Source organism: Oncorhynchus tshawytscha, linkage group LG18 (assembly GCF_018296145.1).
Source record: "Oncorhynchus tshawytscha isolate Ot180627B linkage group LG18, Otsh_v2.0, whole genome shotgun sequence".
In the NCBI taxonomy this organism is placed as follows: domain Eukaryota; kingdom Metazoa; phylum Chordata; class Actinopteri; order Salmoniformes; family Salmonidae; genus Oncorhynchus; species Oncorhynchus tshawytscha.
In genome coordinates this window covers 14,292,899-14,310,705 of record NC_056446.1, presented here as the reverse complement: position 1 = coordinate 14,310,705, position 17,807 = coordinate 14,292,899, and the positions used below count along the sequence as shown (strand labels likewise).

The 17,807-nt window shown below is 42.1% G+C and overlaps 1 protein-coding gene across 1 annotated transcript; it reads left to right on the top strand.

Moving 5' to 3' along the window:
- Positions 1 to 13,719: 13,719 nt before the first annotated feature.
- On the top strand, positions 13,720 to 14,955 carry LOC112218068 (trace amine-associated receptor 1-like). Its single transcript, XM_024378665.2, has one exon. The coding sequence runs from the start codon at positions 13,908 to 13,910 to the stop codon at positions 14,931 to 14,933; it is 1,026 nt and encodes a 341-aa protein (XP_024234433.2). The 5' UTR covers positions 13,720 to 13,907; the 3' UTR covers positions 14,934 to 14,955.
- Positions 14,956 to 17,807: the final 2,852 nt, after the last annotated feature.

The window sequence follows — 17,807 nt, the reverse complement described above, 5'->3', positions numbered from 1 at the left end:
TCAGAAGGTTTTACAGCTGCACCATCGAGAGCATTCTGATGGGTTGCATCACTGCCTGGTATGGCAACTGCTCGGCCTCCGACCGCATGGCACTACTACTACAGGTAGTGCGTACGGCCCAGTACACCACCTGGGCCAAGCTCCCTGCCATTCAGGACCTCTATATCAGGACGTGTCAGAGGAAGGCCCTAAAAATTGTCTTAGACTCCAGCCACCCTAGTCATAGACTGTTCTCTCTGCTACAGCACGGCAAGTGGTACCGGAGCACCAAGTCTAGGTCCAAGAGGCTTCTAAACAGCTTCTACCCCTAAGCCAGGACTCCTGAACAGCTAATCAAATGGCTACCCAGACTATTTGCACCCCCCCCCCCACGCTGCTGCTATTCTCTGTTATTATCTATGCAAAGCCACTTTAATAACTCTACCTACATGTACATAATTACCTCAATTACTTCAATACCGGTGCCCCCTGTACATAGCCCCGCTATTGTCATTTACTGCTGTTCTTTATATTTCACCTATTCGGTGACAAATACAATTTGATTTGATATCTATGTTTACTTTACAATGTTTTCCTGAATCAAACTCTGTCCTGCATGTGGGCTTGGGGTTCCCGGAGTTTACTGACGGTTCTGCTGTTATATGTGTGTGCAGCATAAGCTTACAGTTTATTTAATCATGCATGATGTGCTGCTTAACCCTTGGACATAGGCACAGAACACTTATTTAACAGGTAAAATCACTGTTGTATAAGAGGAATCGAGGGTAGATAAAGTTTTTGATTAACCATAGAACACATATCACTTTATTTATTCAGTGATGCAACAAACAAAGTTGTCCAAACAACTTTCAAAAAAGCCTGTGGGAAGCATCAGCCTCAGGAGCGAGACTAGATGTTTGTTCATTAAAGCTTCCGTAGTGCACAGAGCGCATTTAATTGTGTTGTATAAAACATGGTTAATGCACCAGGTTGTCAAAACAGCCAGGTAGACAACAGGCTGTGTTAGGAGCTAATGAGTCCCCTGGTTGCGAAGGTGTGAATAGCATGATTGGCAAGGGCCAGAGGTAGAGTTTACCATTGGAGGAACTGCACACAGGGACTGACAGAAGAAGCAGTGATAATGAGTGGGCTCAAGTTACAGTCTGTCTAATCTGACACTTTCCTCTGCATCAGACCTTTACATTAGTCTCTGAATAACAAAGACATATTAAGACTACATGGATAGGCAAGAAAGAATACATGTTTATTTCAAAATCTCACATGAAGGAGTATACTGTACATATCAATCACTGAAAGTGTCGTGTTCAATGCCTTTGGCCGGTACTGGTGTACAGTATGTACAATGACGCAACTGTGACATATATAATTGTGACTTACAGGGTGACTGAGATTCACTAACATACCCCCAGACAGAAAATCGACTTGGATAATTCCTAAGTCAAAATTCGTAACATACCAAATACCTTTGTCGACAAAATTTGTTCCTGATTTAAAGGAGGTTAAGCTTATAAAGGGTTCATAAAGCCGTCATAATCACTTCATAAATGTCTTACAAAGCAGCTTTAACCGTATGCCATGCTTTATAAAGGGTTCATAAATGTGCCTTAACTGTGTGACATAATCACCCATGTCAAATGTGACTGACATAACCCACTATGTCGAATATGATATAACATGTGCTTTATAAAGGGTGACATGTTGGGCTGAAGGATGGCACGGGCTCTAACGTGAAGTTATTTTAGTCACATTACACCTAATCTCGTTCCCAGACCCTTCAGCCCACATGCGTAGAAGGTCTGCTGGACCTAACTTCTCCGTAGTTAGGGTTAGGTTTAAAATCAAATTTTAAGAGGATAAATTGTGGAAATGGGCAGGGTTTAGACATAATTATGACCTTTTGACTGTGTTAACTAGTGACGATGACAAATATTATATAATTCTATGGTCACTCCCACTAAGGCCAACTTGTAATGGTTGACATCCCAGGCGTATACAGTGCATTCAGAAAGTATTCAGACCCCTTGACTTTTTAAATATTTTGTTACGTTACGTTGCCTCATCAATCTGCACACAACACATACCGTTCAAGCGGTATGTCTAGACACCCTAAGGTTTGTGTGTTAGCCAAGGAGTGCTTCGTTTGGGGAAGTCACTCAGTAAAGGGACGGGAGGGGGGGATGGGATCTGTGTTTTATGTTCACGCTTATTATTAGTATTATTATTTAAGGACATACCAAATATCTCGGAGCGGTCAATGGGTCTGGGGCTAGAACTCTATCAAAGGCTCTAGATAAGTAATCAAAAATGAGAGCCCAGTAAACATGTAACTTGGGACATGTCCAGAATAAGTGGGTCATCGTCCCCTCATCCTGCTTGCACCTCTCACACAGTGGTGAGGTGTCCGGGAATATTTTATGCAGTTTCACTTTTGAGTAATGTAACCTGTGTATCACCTTAAACTGTACAAGGTTGTGTCTGGCATTCACTGAACTGTGGTTTATATTCCTGAGAGCTTCTACCCAATCCTCATCTGAGATTTCTGACCCAAGTTCTTGTTCCCAAGCCCTTTTCATGGTGTCTGTGGATCCCTCAATGTGGGCCTGTAGCACATCATACAGTCTAGAGACCGACCCTTTTGAATGGGGTTTGACAAGGATCAAGCTATCTGATGTAGGACTATTTGGCTTCATGCCATATTGTGGGATATGTGTCCTTACGAAATTCCTGATTTGGAGGTATCTGAAAAAATGTGTTGTTGGCATGTTGAACTTTCCCTGTAATTGTTGACATAGTTCTCTGTGGAACAACACACTCACAACGGAGACACATCTGACTCGAATGAGGAATGGACAGGAGGCTATTGATTACCTATGATGAAAATTACAGGCCTCATCTTTTTAAGTGGGAGAACTTGCACAATTGGTGGCTGACTAAATACTTTTTAGCCCCACTGTATGTGTTCTCATAGTTGAGAGAACGAGAAGGAGAAGCCACGTTCTCCTGTTTCATCATTTATCCCGTGTTACAGGTCAGTAAAGTACAAAAATACACTGAATACCACAATATAGTTTTGTATCTTGCCTGTTGAGGTGAATGTAATGGTTTTGAACGACATAGTAATTGCGTAACTTCGTACTAGACGGAAAACGCATGTTGAGTGTTAAATTACATGGCAATGCATTCCTTTGATCTAGAAAAAAACTAATTGTTAACATTTTTATTTTTGAAAAAGACACCCCTGACAATATCCTAAGGGTTAAGAGAATTGAATGTTGTAACTAATGTTTAAGAACTTTGTAATGGTTGAAATGGGATTCTTCCTGGGAAGGAGAGGCGGACCAAAACGCAGCGTGGTTATTTAGATACATCTTTAATAAAAATGAAAATAGAACAATATACAAAAACAAGAACCGTGAAAAACCGAAAACAGCCCTATCTGGTGTAACAAAGACAGGAACAATCACCAACACCAAACAGGCTACCTAAATATGGTTCCCAATCAGAGACAATGACTAACACCTGCCTCTGATTGAGAACTATATCAGGCCAAACACAGAAACAGACAAACTAGACACACAACATAGAATGCCCACTCAGATCACACCCTGACCAAACAAAACATAGAAACATACAAAGCAAACTATGGTCCGGGTGTGACAGTTGTACTGTAAATGTCAGAAAAGCGGTTAGCTTTTGGCTAGCTCAGGTTAGCTGTTTGCTTCCTCCGGTCAGTTGGTTGCTTGCTTCGGTTAGCAATATGCTAGCTTGTTCAGTCATTTCCCAATAATTAGCATTAATGTCATTTGCAATAGTCATATCTTTCTATTAGCCCTTCTTACACTGGCTGGATATATTTTGAGCATGTGTATAAAATACATTCTAATGAGATACCAGTCTTTAAAGGCTTTGATGTTTTAGAGTCTCCTATGGGGCTATAGTGGGCAACAGTCAACTACATAATTATAACCTAAACAGGTTAATTCAAGTTAAGAGTAAATTCGATTGGAATTGAATGTTTTTGATGTGTAAATTGATGATTGTTTGATATGTGTATGAACTAATATGTCAGGGATTTATGAGACATATACACTTTAAAGAAAGCATTGAAATACAATGAGAAGACAGAAAAAGACGATTTGGACTTGAGAGAATGTTGAATAAAATAATTGAGAGAACCTTTCAAAGAGAAGCCACGTTCTCCTGTTTCATAATTTATCCTGTGTTACAGGAACTATTATCTGCTGCACCAGTCCCAAAACTGGGACCGGTGCTATAGAAATACTGCTAATCAAACAACAGTGTAGGGCATGCGTACTGAATAAAAGGGCAACTAAAAAATACAAATAAATGAGAAAATGACATTTGGGGGAAAAAATGATTCAGGCAAAAAATATAAACTGATTTTAAAAAGGCCCTACCAATGTTTTTTTGTTGTTCATGACTGCAGTTTAGAGCATGTGTCATCCTGCAGCACAGCCGTTTTGGGGAAAGTTGAGGTCAGGTCAATAATTAACTATGCACCCAAGATGGAAAGAGGTTGGGCCATCTTAGAAATGTTTTAGATCAATATAATATCAAATCGAACATTTTGCATTTATCCAAAGCGACATACAGTCAGCTCGGGAATACGAACCAGCGACCTTTCGGTTACTGGCCTAATGCTCTTACCCAGTAGGCTACCTGGCTGGCAGTGGAGCACACAGCCCAGCTGTTGTCGCACCTGCTCACTCTAGCTTCAGGATGAATTGTGCCAAAAACTCATTCTTGCTGACCCAACAGAACATATGTTTGGGTTTGCCTCTGGGTCTGTCGAGTAGCCCTCATCGTGGAAAGAGTGACGGCTTTTGTCACTGCCTCTCAGTGTTTCGCCCGGCAACATCAATCACGTACTGGATGTGTCTGAGGCTTCTTGGGCTCATGGCCTCCATGATAGGGGTAGTTCCGCTTGGACTTCTCCTCATAAGGGACTTCCAGCATTGGGTGGCCTCACTCCGCTTGGGCCCGTCCCTCCACCGGCACAGAAGCGTGCTTCTGAACAACAAAGAAAAGTTGAAGTGTCTATCAGCACTCGTACATGGTCTCGTACCATTTCTGAACTGTACAATCCGACAAGATCAGCCTTAAATCTAACGAAAATGAAGTACTTGGCATATTTTGACAGCCTCTCATTTGCTGGTGTTGAACTTTTGTGACATTGTTTCAAATGGTTTGCAGTCCACTAAGCCAAGGAAATTAAGTTCACCACAACGCTCAAAGCTGGCTGTCATCTGAACATTGATATTGTCCAGTATGTTGTAGTAGATTCACCCCCTCTCTACTCTGATCGGCTGTTTAAAATGAGTTTCGCTTTCTGCCAGGCCCAGTTCATTGCATTTCTGCTCCAATCACTCATAGAAACTTGTCGCTGCCGTTCCTGTGCTTTCATTGTGTCGCTGATACAGATATGGCAGAAACCCATATCCATCACTTTGTTCAGCAGAACATGAAAAATCTTGAAAGTTTCATTTGAAAATTCCATCATAGGCCATGAGCAAAGAGCAAACACAGCGACAGTCTCTAAATGGGTTGATAACTGTTCATTTATTTTAGCAAAGGCATGTAATAGTTCCACATATTTTCCCCTGGGACTTTGATGAGCTGGCACTCTCATCATTGCCACGAAATGTCAACTCTTGTTAACCTAGGTAGCATGATGTAGCATTTATTAGCTAGGTCTTTCAAAATCTCACGGTTCTCTTTACCTTGGCATTGTACATGCTGATGTTCAATCTCAGAAGCAAACTCTATCGCTCTGCCTATCCCATTACTTTGTCTATCCCATTACTTTGAATGGGACAAATGAATGGGACATGTTGAAAGATGAAAGGCAGCGGATCTCTCTGTCTTCCTTTCGGCATCCGTTAGCTGGCAGTATAAGGTAAAAACACGCATGAGCAAGTCATGTCAATGCTTTGCTTTGAGTTTGAATGGCAGGAGAAAGGCACACATCTAGGCTGCCTTTCCTCTGGCCTCCTTGCACATTTTGTACCAGATTACCGCAAATGTAGGAAGTAAGTACTAGTTTGTAAATTGATTTTATCATCCAGAAAAAAACATGAAGATGACAAAATTATTATTGATGAAATGCACAGTGGTGATTTTAGCATGTAAATCTTGGTGGGGGGAAAGAAAATTACAATGTTCGATGATTACATTTCTCGTAAAAATGTATATGCAGCACCAAGTCAGAACAGTAGGCAAAATTAAGAGGGGAAAATAGACCAAATTCTTAGGGCGAAGCACATGGGCTACTAACAGTAGTGGATGACCATTCAAAACGTATTTTCCCAGTCTGAGCTCTTTTTCTCAGTTGTCTTGAATTCACTGAAGTCTGAGATTTCCCTGTTCCGAGTTAACAGTTGTTTTGGGCGCTGCACAAATCATGCTTCATTGACAGCATGGCCAATGTTGAATGTTTATAATTTTGAATTTGGAAAAGTGACCCTTAATCCCAGATTTGGGACCACACAGCCACTCCACTGAATAGCAAGGTAGTGATTGCTTTGCAATGCTTGTAGTTAGCCACTGATTCCTTCCGTCTGTAAGCAGTTAGTGTCTTAATGACAGTTCCATGTTCATTAATTGTTTATTGTTCATTGAACAAGCCAGGGAAACAGTATTTAATCCCTTTACAATGAAGATCTGTGGAGTTATTTGGATTTTTACAAAATATCTTTGAAAGACAGTGTCCTGAAAAAGGGACGTTTCTTTTCTTGCTGAGTTTACATATCACGACTAGGATAGGACCCAGATGCAGACAGTTCGAAAAATATATATTTATTAATAAAACAGGGGGCAGGCAAACGACAGGTCAAGGGCAGGCAGATGTCGTTATTCCAGAGCTGAGTCTGTAAGGTACTGTCACGTTCTGACCTTAGTTCCTTTGTTTTGTCTTTTGTTTTAGTATGGTCAGGACGTGAGTTGGGTGGGTTGTCTATGTTCGTTTTTCTATGATTTTCTATTTCTGTGTTTGGCCTGATATGGTTCTCAATCAGAGGCAGCTGTCAATCGTTGTCCCTAATTGAGGACCATATTTAGGTAGCCTGTTTTCTATTGTGTTTTGTGGGTGGTTATTTTCAGTCTTTGTGTGTCTGCACCAGACAGAACTGTTTTGGTTGTTTCTTTGTTGTTTTTGTTATTCAGTGTTCAGTTTTTGATTATTATTAAATAAGATGAACACTAACCACGCTGCATTTTGGTCCTCTCCTTCTTCCACCGACGACAGCCGTTACAGAACCACCCACCAAAAAAAGGACCAAGCAGCTTGGTGACAGGCAGCAGCAGGAGCAGCGCTATAAGGAGGAATGGACATGGGAGGACATTCTGGATGGCAAGGGTTGCTACACATGGGAGGAGATCCTGGCTGGATGGGATCGCCTCCCATGGGAACAGGTGGAGGCAGCCAGGAGAGCGGAGGCAGCAGCTAAAGGGAGCCAGCGCTTTTAGGGAATACGGCGGGTAAGGAAGCCCGAGAGGCAGCCCCAAAAATGTATTGGGGGGGGGAACACGGGGAGTGTGGCGAAGTCAGGTAGGAGACCTGCGCCAACTCCCCGTGCTTACCGTGGAGAGAGAGGGACCGGGCAGGCACTGTGTTATGCCGTGAGGCGAGACCTCCAGTGTGCCTTCACGGTCCGGTCTATCCGGTGCCACCTCCACGCACCAGCCCTCCGGTGGCAGCCCCCCACACCAGGCTGTCTCTCCGTCTCCTTCCTACAGGTGCTCCCGCCTGTCCAGCGCTGCCAGAGCCTTCCTCCTCTCCAGCGCTGCAAGAGTCTCCCGTCTGTCCCGAGCTGCCAGAGTCTCCCGTCTGTCCCGAGCTGCCAGAGTCTCCCGTCTGTCCCGAGCTGCCAGAGTCTCCCGTCTGTCCCGAGCTGCCAGAGTCAGCTGCCAGAGCCGTCAGTCAGCCAGGAGCTGCCAGGAGCTGCCAGAGCCGTCAGTCAGCCAGGAGCTTCCGCCTCCTCATTAATTCACATAAGAAGTAGCCCATTTAACTTTTGCAAACAGTTTATCTTTGAGGCTTTACTGAGCCTGACAAACTTCTCTATTCGACGGGAGCCTAAGCACTTCCCCGGTGTTTCCCCAGGTCAAGTTTGAAGACAATTGCGCATCTCTAGTCAGAACAGGCCTTGCATAAACTTAATCCCTCTGGCACATTTTCTGGCTGGCGCCCGCATTGTCTTCATTGTTGTTTTCCTGACAAATAATAACTTTGGACGTGTGTGTTCCTATCAAAGTAAGTGCCTTATTTTCTGTTTATCATGTTGTTGTTTCTACTGTAGCATATCGTATGTATGCTTGGAGCATATTGTATTTACTGTTTTATTCACATGTAAAAGTTCTTCCAAAGATTGCAATGGACACATATGATGTGTGTAAAATGTTTTTTGAAAGGTTATACTGAAAAAAATGAAATCCCAAAACTATAATAGCCTTGCTTTGAACCCCTGGAGAAGGTGGAGCTTAAGATTCTGTCTTATAAGACGGCCTTGTTGCCGAGGCCAACTGCATTGGTGACCTTTATGAACTCTCAGTTCATCCTTCATGTACTCAGTTTGCCCCCAACTACTCCAAGGTTATGATATGTTCTAACCCAGCGCTAGTTCCTAAAGTCACTAAGACTTATAGTGTTCTAGCCACTGACCTCTTCCATTTCCACCCTCTGCCGTTCTCTTCCCCAGAGAAGCTGCGCCTGAACACGTTGTGACTACTATGCGCCCTGCACATCTACATGGACAGGACTAGGCCTTTCCGGGGGTGTGACCAACTGTTTGTTTGCTTTTCCAACCCTGCTCGGGGTAGGGATTTGTCAAGGCATACAGTTTTAGGAGGTTGCAGTCTCCCCTGGGTGTCCGGACGCATTCCACTAGCGGAATTGCTACGTCATGGCCACTGTTCAAAACAAATCAAATTTATTTATATAGCCCTTCGTACATCAGCTGATATCTCAAAGTGCTGTACAGAAACCCAGCCTAAAACCCCAAACAGCAAGCAATGCAGGTGTAGAAGCACGGTGGCTAGGAAAAACTCCATAGAAAGGCCAAAACCTAGGAAGAAACCTAGATAGTAACCAGGCTATGTGGGGTGGCCAGTCCTCTTCTGGCTGTGCTGGGTGGAAATTATAACAGAACCCTGCCAAGATGTTCAAATGTTCATAAATGACCAGCATGGTCAAATAATAATAATCACAGGCAGAATAGTTGAAACTGGAGCAGCAGCGCGGCCAGGTGGACTGGGGACAGCAAGGAGTCATCATGCCAGGTAGTCCTGAGGCATGGTCCTAGGACTCAGGTCCTCTGAGAGAGAGAAAGAAAGAGAGAAAGAGAGAATTACAGAGAGCATACTTAAATTCACACAGGACACCGCAGAGGACAGGAGAAGTACTCCAGATATAATAAACTGACCCTAGCCCCCCGACACATAAACTACTGCAGCATAAATACTGGAGGCTGAGACAGGAGGGGTCAGGAGACACTGTGGCCCCATCCGACGATACCCCTGGACAGGGCCAAACGGGAAGGATATAACCAAAGTTCTCTTCTAGTTGACCCGGTTCGACATCTCACTGTTCAGGGCCATCTCCATCTTGGAGATTTGTGAGGCAGCTAGTTGGGTTTCCCCTTACACCTTTGTGAGGTTCTATCGTTTGGGTGTCACTTTGCATTCTGTGGCGCACACAGTCCTCGGCACTAGAGCTGTGTATGATGGATTGGGCATATTACCATGTACCACAACAGACTTCTCAAGAAATGGGCTATTGGCAATCGGGGTGTGCCGTAGTGAGATGTCGAACCGGGTCAACTAGAAGAGAACTTTGGTTAACGGTATGTAACCGCGGTTCTCTGAAGGAGAGGAGGGAGACATCTCACTAGATTGCCCCTCTTGCAAGACTCGTGTAAGAGGTATTTCTTAGAATGAGGAGATCAGAGCATTGCGTGGTTCTATATAGACACGTGGGGTGTACATCCACAAAGCTATGATTGGTCTGTTAGCCATGATTGAATAAGGATTCAACTTATGACGCGCTAGAGAGGGCATGTCCCATCTGCTACAGAGAACCGGGGTTACATACCTTAACCAAAAGTTACTTGTCCATGGGACCGACTGACATTCGCTCACCCATTCACACTCTTTCCTTCCTTCACTCACTCCCTCATTCACTCACTCCCTTACTCACAAACCACCTCTTTCACTCACCAGGTGTGGAAAGAGTATTGAAATATCCTACTCAAGTAGAAATATTGTTACTTTAATACACTTAATACACTCAAGTAAGAGAAAAATTACTGACTTTTAAAAATGCAAAAAAATGTACAAGTACTCAGAAAAGTAGTTGTAATTCCACTGAACAAAAATATAAATGTAAAATTAAACAATTTCAAATATTTTTTACTGCGTAACAGCTCACAAGGAAATTACTGGAAATAAAGATATTCATCTGTTGATCACAATACCTTAAAGAAAAAGGTAGGGGAGTGGATCAGAAAACCAGTCAGTATCTGGTGTGACCACCATATTGCCTCATGCAGCGAGACACATCTCCATCGCATAAAGTTGATCAGGCTGTTGATTGTGGCCTGTGGAATTTTGTCCTACTCCTCTTCAATGGCCGTGCAAGTTGCTGGACATTGGCGGGAACTGGAACCCTCTGTCGTACACGTCAGTCTAGAGCACCCCAAACATGATCCAATAGGTGACATGTCCGGTGAATATGCAGGCAATGACAGAACTGGGATGTTTTAAACTTACAGGATTTGTGTATAGATCTCGTCACGATAGCTCTGTGCATTAAAATTGCCATTGATAAAATGCAATTGTGTTTGTTGTCCGTAGCTTATGTCTGCCCATACCATAACCCCACCGCCACCATGGGGCACTGTGTTCACAATGTTGATATCAGCAAACCTCTCACCCACACGACGCCATGCACACTGTCTGCCATCTACAAAGGTACAGTTGAAACTGGGATTCATCGGTGAAGAGCACACTTCTCCAGCATGCCAGTGGCCATCAAAGGTGAGCATTTGCCCACTGAAGTTGGTTACGATGCCGAACTGCAGTCAGGTCAAGACCCTGGTGAAGAGCAAGAAGATGAGCTTCCATGAGACAGTTTTCTGCAGAAATTCTTTGCTTGTGCAAACCCACAGTTTTATCAGTTGTCTGGGTGGCTGGTTTCAGACAATCCTGCAGGTGAAGAAGCCAGATGTGGAGGTATTGGGCAGGCAAAGTTACACGTGGTCTGAAGTTGGACGTACTGCCAAATTCTTTCAAACGACGTTGGAGGTGGCTTATGGTAGAGTAATGAACATTACATTCTCTGGCAACAGCTCTAGTGTAGATTCCTGCAGTCAGAATTCCAATTTCACTCTCCCTCTAAACTTGAGACATCTGTGGCATTGTGTTGTGTGACATAAATGCACATTTTAGAGTGGCATTTTATTGTCCCCAGCAAATCAAATCAAATTAATTTGTCACATACACATGGTTAGCAGATGTTAATGCGAGTGTAGCGAAATGCTTGTGCTTCTAGTTCCGACAATGCAGTAATAACCAACGAGTAATCTAACTAACAATTCCAAAACTACTAACTTATACACACAAGTGTAAAGGGATAAAGAATATGTACATAAAGATAATGAATGAGTGATGGTACAGAGCGGCATAGGCAAGATGCAGTAGATGGTATCGAGTACAGTATATACATATGAGATGAGTAATGTAGGGTATGTAAACAAAGTGACATAGTTTAAAGTGGCTAGTGATACATGTATTACATAAAGATGCAGTAGATGATATAGAGTACAGTATATACATATACATATGAGATTAATAATGTAGGGTATGTAAACATTATATTAAGTAGCATTGTTTAAAGTGGCTAGTGATATATTTTACATCAATTCCCATTATTAAAGTGGCTGGAGTTATATTTTTGTTCAGTATAGTTACTTTACACTTCTGTTAGCTATGCTGTTGAAACAAACTCGCTGTACTTGATTTGAGTTTGTTCTGCTTCTGACATCTGCCTCTTACTAACAAGTAGTAGAATTAGCCCACTCTATGTCCATAACAGCGAGAGACACATATGACAGATTCAACTCAATAATAGCCTCCTTCCAGCATTCAAGTCTCCCCATCCGGCAGGTTCAGCCAGTGGCCACTACATGCAAGTCAGACGAGTGCACTCTTAGGGCAGGTGAAGGGGACATTTTCTGAGATTCGGGAGCTCATGACATTAGCTAGTTTGATGTGCAATCCATTGCATTAAAAATGAAAAGAGACAATTTATTACGTTTGCATTATTCATACAATTGTAAAAAATCCACCAAGCTGCAAGGACACATTTTCATAAGTGGGCAAAAGAGCAGCTGCTCAGGCCTCCCGGGTGGCGCAGTGGTTAAGGGCGCCAGCTGTGCCACCAGAGACACTGGGTTTGTGACCGGGAGATCCGTGTGGCGACGCACAATTGGCCTAGCACCCTCCGGGTTAGGGAGGGTTAGGCCGGTAGGGAAATCCTTGTCTCATCGCGCACCAGCGACTCCTGTGGCGGGCCGGGCACAGTGCGCGCTAACCAGGGTTGCCAGGTGCACAGTGTTTCCTCCGACACATTGGTGCGGCTGGCTTCCGGGTTGGATGCACACTCTGTTAAGAAGCAGTGCGGCTTGGTTGGGTTGGGTATCGGAGTATGCATGACTTTAAACCTTCGTCTCTCCTGAGCCCGTACGGGAGTTGTAGCGATGAGACAAGATAATAGCTAGTAAACAATTAGTAGCTACTAAACAACAAAAATTGGGGAGAATTCTTTTTTTTAGAGAGCAGCTGCTCGGGCGCTGGTTGAGCTCTATCTGTTCACTTGCCTGAACATGACGAGTACCTAGTAACTCGAAAGAGCTGAGCAATGATGTCACATTAAAATGGCTATGTGTTCTGTGTATTCTGTGTAACCTACTACCATATCAGCAAACAAATCATTCAGGATCCAGGTGCATTTGGATCACCAATATTTGGAATGAGGAGGAGGTTACTGTAGGTATTATAACCCTATCAGTCATTTCTCTTACGTGTAACCACAAGTCTGGTCTTGTGGGGTAAGTGCTGGATTCAAGCCTTATCTCTGAAATTCTGCACTGTAGTGCGCTTAAAATGTAATGGTAATTCCTGATAATGCTGTGAATAGACCACTGCTTTTAAATGTCAATTGGGCTACAATGCGGAACTTCGGCAATACGGATTGAATCCAGCACCTTAAATCCAATTATTGTAGCAAATTGGCAAAAACAGTCAAATGTGTAATGAACTAACTGATTGGATGGCCTTGCGGCTGATGAAAGAGACTATCATATCCTCTTGAAGGGAGTGGTTACAACTATGACATCATTAACTTTAGTGCTCTGCTACAGATTTTTATGTAGAGTTGAATGTAGTAATGTCTGATTGGTCAACGTTATATGTTGATCATCATTATGGTAATAGACTACAGGTACAAAAGCACAAGAGTCAAGTTCACATTTGCATCACATTGCGACCAGAGAAAAATGGTTTACATGTGATACATCACCATCTGCATGGCTGAGAGGCAAGGTATGCTGAATTGAACAGAAACATTTATTAACTATCTTTTGAAATGGCAAAACACTTCCCTTTCGGTATTTGTAGTAATGTTTCCAACGAATATGCAAAAGTAATTTTAATACATTTTAATACATTTTATCAAGTGAGAAAAATACAGTACTTGAATTTGTTTCATTAAATCACCCAACATAATGTAATAATTTCCAACTAATATTCTGTAATTGATGTTTACATCTATAGTAATAATGTGACAATAATGTATCTTTCATATTTCAGATAAGATTCTTTCAACCACAACCATGGAACGAGGAATCAGTCTCAGCAAGGCTGATATTGTTGAGAATATATTTCTATGTTTTGAGTCAGTGAATGGGTCTTGCAAAAGATCAATCTTTCCTCCAACAATACGAGTATTACTTTATCTCTTACTTGGCTCAATGTCTGTTCTCACAGTGTGTGGCAACCTTCTTGTAATCATCCCCATCATTCACTTCAAACAGCTCCACACCCCAACCAACTACCTCATCCTCTCTCTGGCTGTGTCAGACCTTCTCTTGGGGGTTTTAGTGATGCCTCCCAGAATGGTATACTCAGTGGAAAGCTGCTGGTATTTTGGAGATTTATTCTGTAAAATCTACACCAGCACTGATGTTATGTTGTGCAATACATCCATTCTTAACTTGTGTTTTATTTCTATTGATCGGTATTATGCAGTGTGTCACCCTCTCCTTTACAGAACTAAAATAACTGTTCATGTTGTTCTGATTATGATGCTGGTCACCTGGACGGTTTCTGCCGTAGTAGGGTTTTGTATGATATTTCTGGAGCTCAATATTTGGGGCATTGAGGATTTTTACTATAATAATGTTGCCTGTGAGGGAGGATGTATTTTGTTTCAAAACAAAGTGTCGAGTATTGTGGCTTCGGTGATCTCATTCTACATCCCAGGAGTCGGGATGCTTAGCATCTACCTAAAGATTTTCCTAATAGCACAGAGACAGGCACGCTCAATTCAGGGTACAACCAATCAGAACTCAGTAGGCAAATCACAGAGGAAGGCCACCAAAACACTTGCTATCATTATGGGGGTATTTCTATCATTCTGGACACCCTTTTTTGTCATCAACTGCATTGATCCTTTTATTAGTTACTCTACCCCACCAGTTTTGTTTGAAACACTTATATGGATTGGCTATTTGAATTCAACTATTAATCCCATGGTGTATGCATTCTTCTACAGTTGGTTCAGGAAGGCGTTTAGAATGATCATTTCTGGTAAAATATTTCAACCTGACTCTTCAGAAATACAATTGTTTTCAGAATAAATACAGTGAGCTCCAAAAGTACTGAGACAGAGAAACATTTCTTGTTGTTTTGGCTCTGTTCTCCAGCACTTTGGATTTTAATTGATACAATGACTGAGGTTAAAGTGCAGACTGACAGATTTCATTTGAAGGTATTACACTTTGGTACATTGTCTTCTGTACATAGTCCCATTTTAGGGGACCAAAGTATTGGGACGAATTCACTTATATGTGTATTAAATTAGTAAAAAGTTAGTTTTTTTGTCCCACATTCATTGCACGCAACAGTGACTACATCCAGCTTGGGACTCTACACACTCTTATCAATAGAAATTAATGGTAAATAATGTATTGTGTAATTTTGGAGTCACTTTTACTGGAAATAAGAATAGAACACTTCAACATTAATGAGGATGCTACCATGATTATGTATAATCCTGAATGAATCGTGAAAGATTATGAATGAGAAAGCTATAGACGCACAAATATCATACACCCAACACATGCTAACCTCTCCTGTTATTGTAATGGTGCGAAGTTAGCATGTCTTGGGGGTATGATATTTGAGAGTCTGTAACTTTCTCACTCATCATTATTCACGATTCATTCAGGAATATCTGTAATCATGGTAGCATCCATATTAAGGTAGGAGGGTTTAGAAATGGTTCTCCTGAGTGGAGCAGGGGGCGAAGGCACAATTGCAGTGCTTGAGGCGTCACTACAGACCCGGGTATGATCCCAGGCTGTGTCACAACCGGCAGTGACAGGGATTCACATAGGGCGGCGCACATTTGCCCGGCGTCGTCCCGGGTTAAAGGAGGGTTTGGCCAGGTGGGCTTTACTTGGCTCATCGTGCTCTAGCCACTTCTTGTGGCGGGCCGGAAGCATGCAGGCTGACTTAGGTCTTCAGTTGAATGCCGTTTCCTTCGACACATTGATGCACGTGTCATGTTTCGGAGGATGCATGACTCGACCTTTGCCACTCCCAAGCCCATTGGGGAGTGCAGCGATGAAACAAGATCATAATTGGATATTTTGAAATTGGGGTGAAAAAGGGGTTAAATACAACAACAAAAAATGTGTGTTTAGAAACATATTCTATCCTTATTTACAACTAAAAGTGACTCCAAAATGACACAATACATTATTTACCATTCATTTCTACTGAGCACAAAATAATCTGAAACACAACCGAAACAAACAGAAAATGCATCCAACAAATGTGTAGAGTCACAAGCTGGATGTAGTCATTGTGTGCCATGAATATGAGACCAAAAACATAACTTTTGACTCCTTTAATACACATATAAGTGAATTTGTCCCCAATACTTTTGGAGCTCACTGTATGTCTAAAATCAATACTGACAAAAAGTGTGACATGTGCCTTTGTTCTCAGTCCTTTATTAAACCATATCAGACACAGGTGTGTAGGTTTAAAAAACAAGTATAATCCAGTTGGCCCGAAACATGAAATCAATCCATGTCATCTAGTAGGAGTTAGCCTCTCCTCTCCCATATCTTATTCATACATACATACATACATACACACACACACACCACACACACACACACACACACACACACACACACACACACACACACACACACACACACACACACACACACACACACACACACACACACACACACACACACACAGAGTACATGGGGTGCAGAGATGGTAACACATCATTAGTGGCCTCGAGTGGAAGTAGTCATATCCATTTTCATAGGATCTCTGTGAATGTAGTATCCTTTCAGTTTTTTGATGTATTGCTCTGCAACTCCAGCTGAAGAAATGATGTTGTCTAAATGATATGGTGAAAATATGTTTGTACTTAGGTGATATTATTGAAATAAAGATTATTTGTGTTGATAATTTGTAAAGTTTTCTGTGATACTGAGTATTTTTGCAGATCGTATTTTATACTTCACATGATACTGTATATCACTTATTTTTAATCTGTCTCATAACACATTACCAACAATTGAGACATCTGTGGCATTGTTGTTAGACAAAAATGCACATTTTAGAGGGGCTTTTTATTGCCCCCAGCACAAGGTGCACCTGTGTAATGATTATGCTGTTTAATCTAGTCAACTTCTTGATATATTTTGGCAATGGAGAAAGGCTCACAAACAGGGATGCCAACAAATTTGTGCACAAAAGTTGAAAGAAATTTCTGGGATGTTTTATTTAGGCTCATGAAACATGAGACCAACACTTTACATGTTGCGTTTTTATTTTTGTTCAGTATAGTTACTTTACACTTCTGTTAGCTATGCTGTTGAAATCAACTAGTTTTACATGATTTGAGTTTGTTCTGCTTCTGACATCTGCCTCTTACTAACAAGTAGTAGACTTCGCCCATTTGTTGTCCCCAACGGTGAGAGACACATATGACAGGTTCAACTCAATAATATCCTCCTACCAGCATTCAAGTCTCCCCATCCGGCAGGTTCAGCCAGTGGCCACTACATGCAAGTCAGACGAGTGCACTCTTAGGGCAGGTGAAGGGGACATTTTCTGAGATTCGGGAGCTCATGAAATGAGCTAGTTTGATGTGCAATTCGTTACATTAAAAATTAAAAGAGACAATTTATTACATTTGCATTACTCATACAATTGTAAAAAAAAATCCACCAAGCTGCTAGGACACATTTTCATAAGCGGGCAAAAGAGCAGCTGCTCGGGCGCTGGTTGAGCCCTATCTGTGCACTTGCCTGAACATGACGAGTACCTAGTAACTCGAAAGAGCTGAGCAATGATGTCACATTAAAATGGCTCTGTGTTCTGTGTAACCTACTACCATATCAGCAAACAAATCATTCAGGATCCAGGTGTATTTGGATCACCAATATCTGGAATGAGGAGGAGGTTACTGTAGGTATTAT

Coding starts and splice junctions, on each gene's coding strand:
- LOC112218068 (XM_024378665.2), top strand. CDS start 13,908: ATGGAACGAGGAATCAGTCTCAGCAAGGCTGATATTGTTGAGAATATA.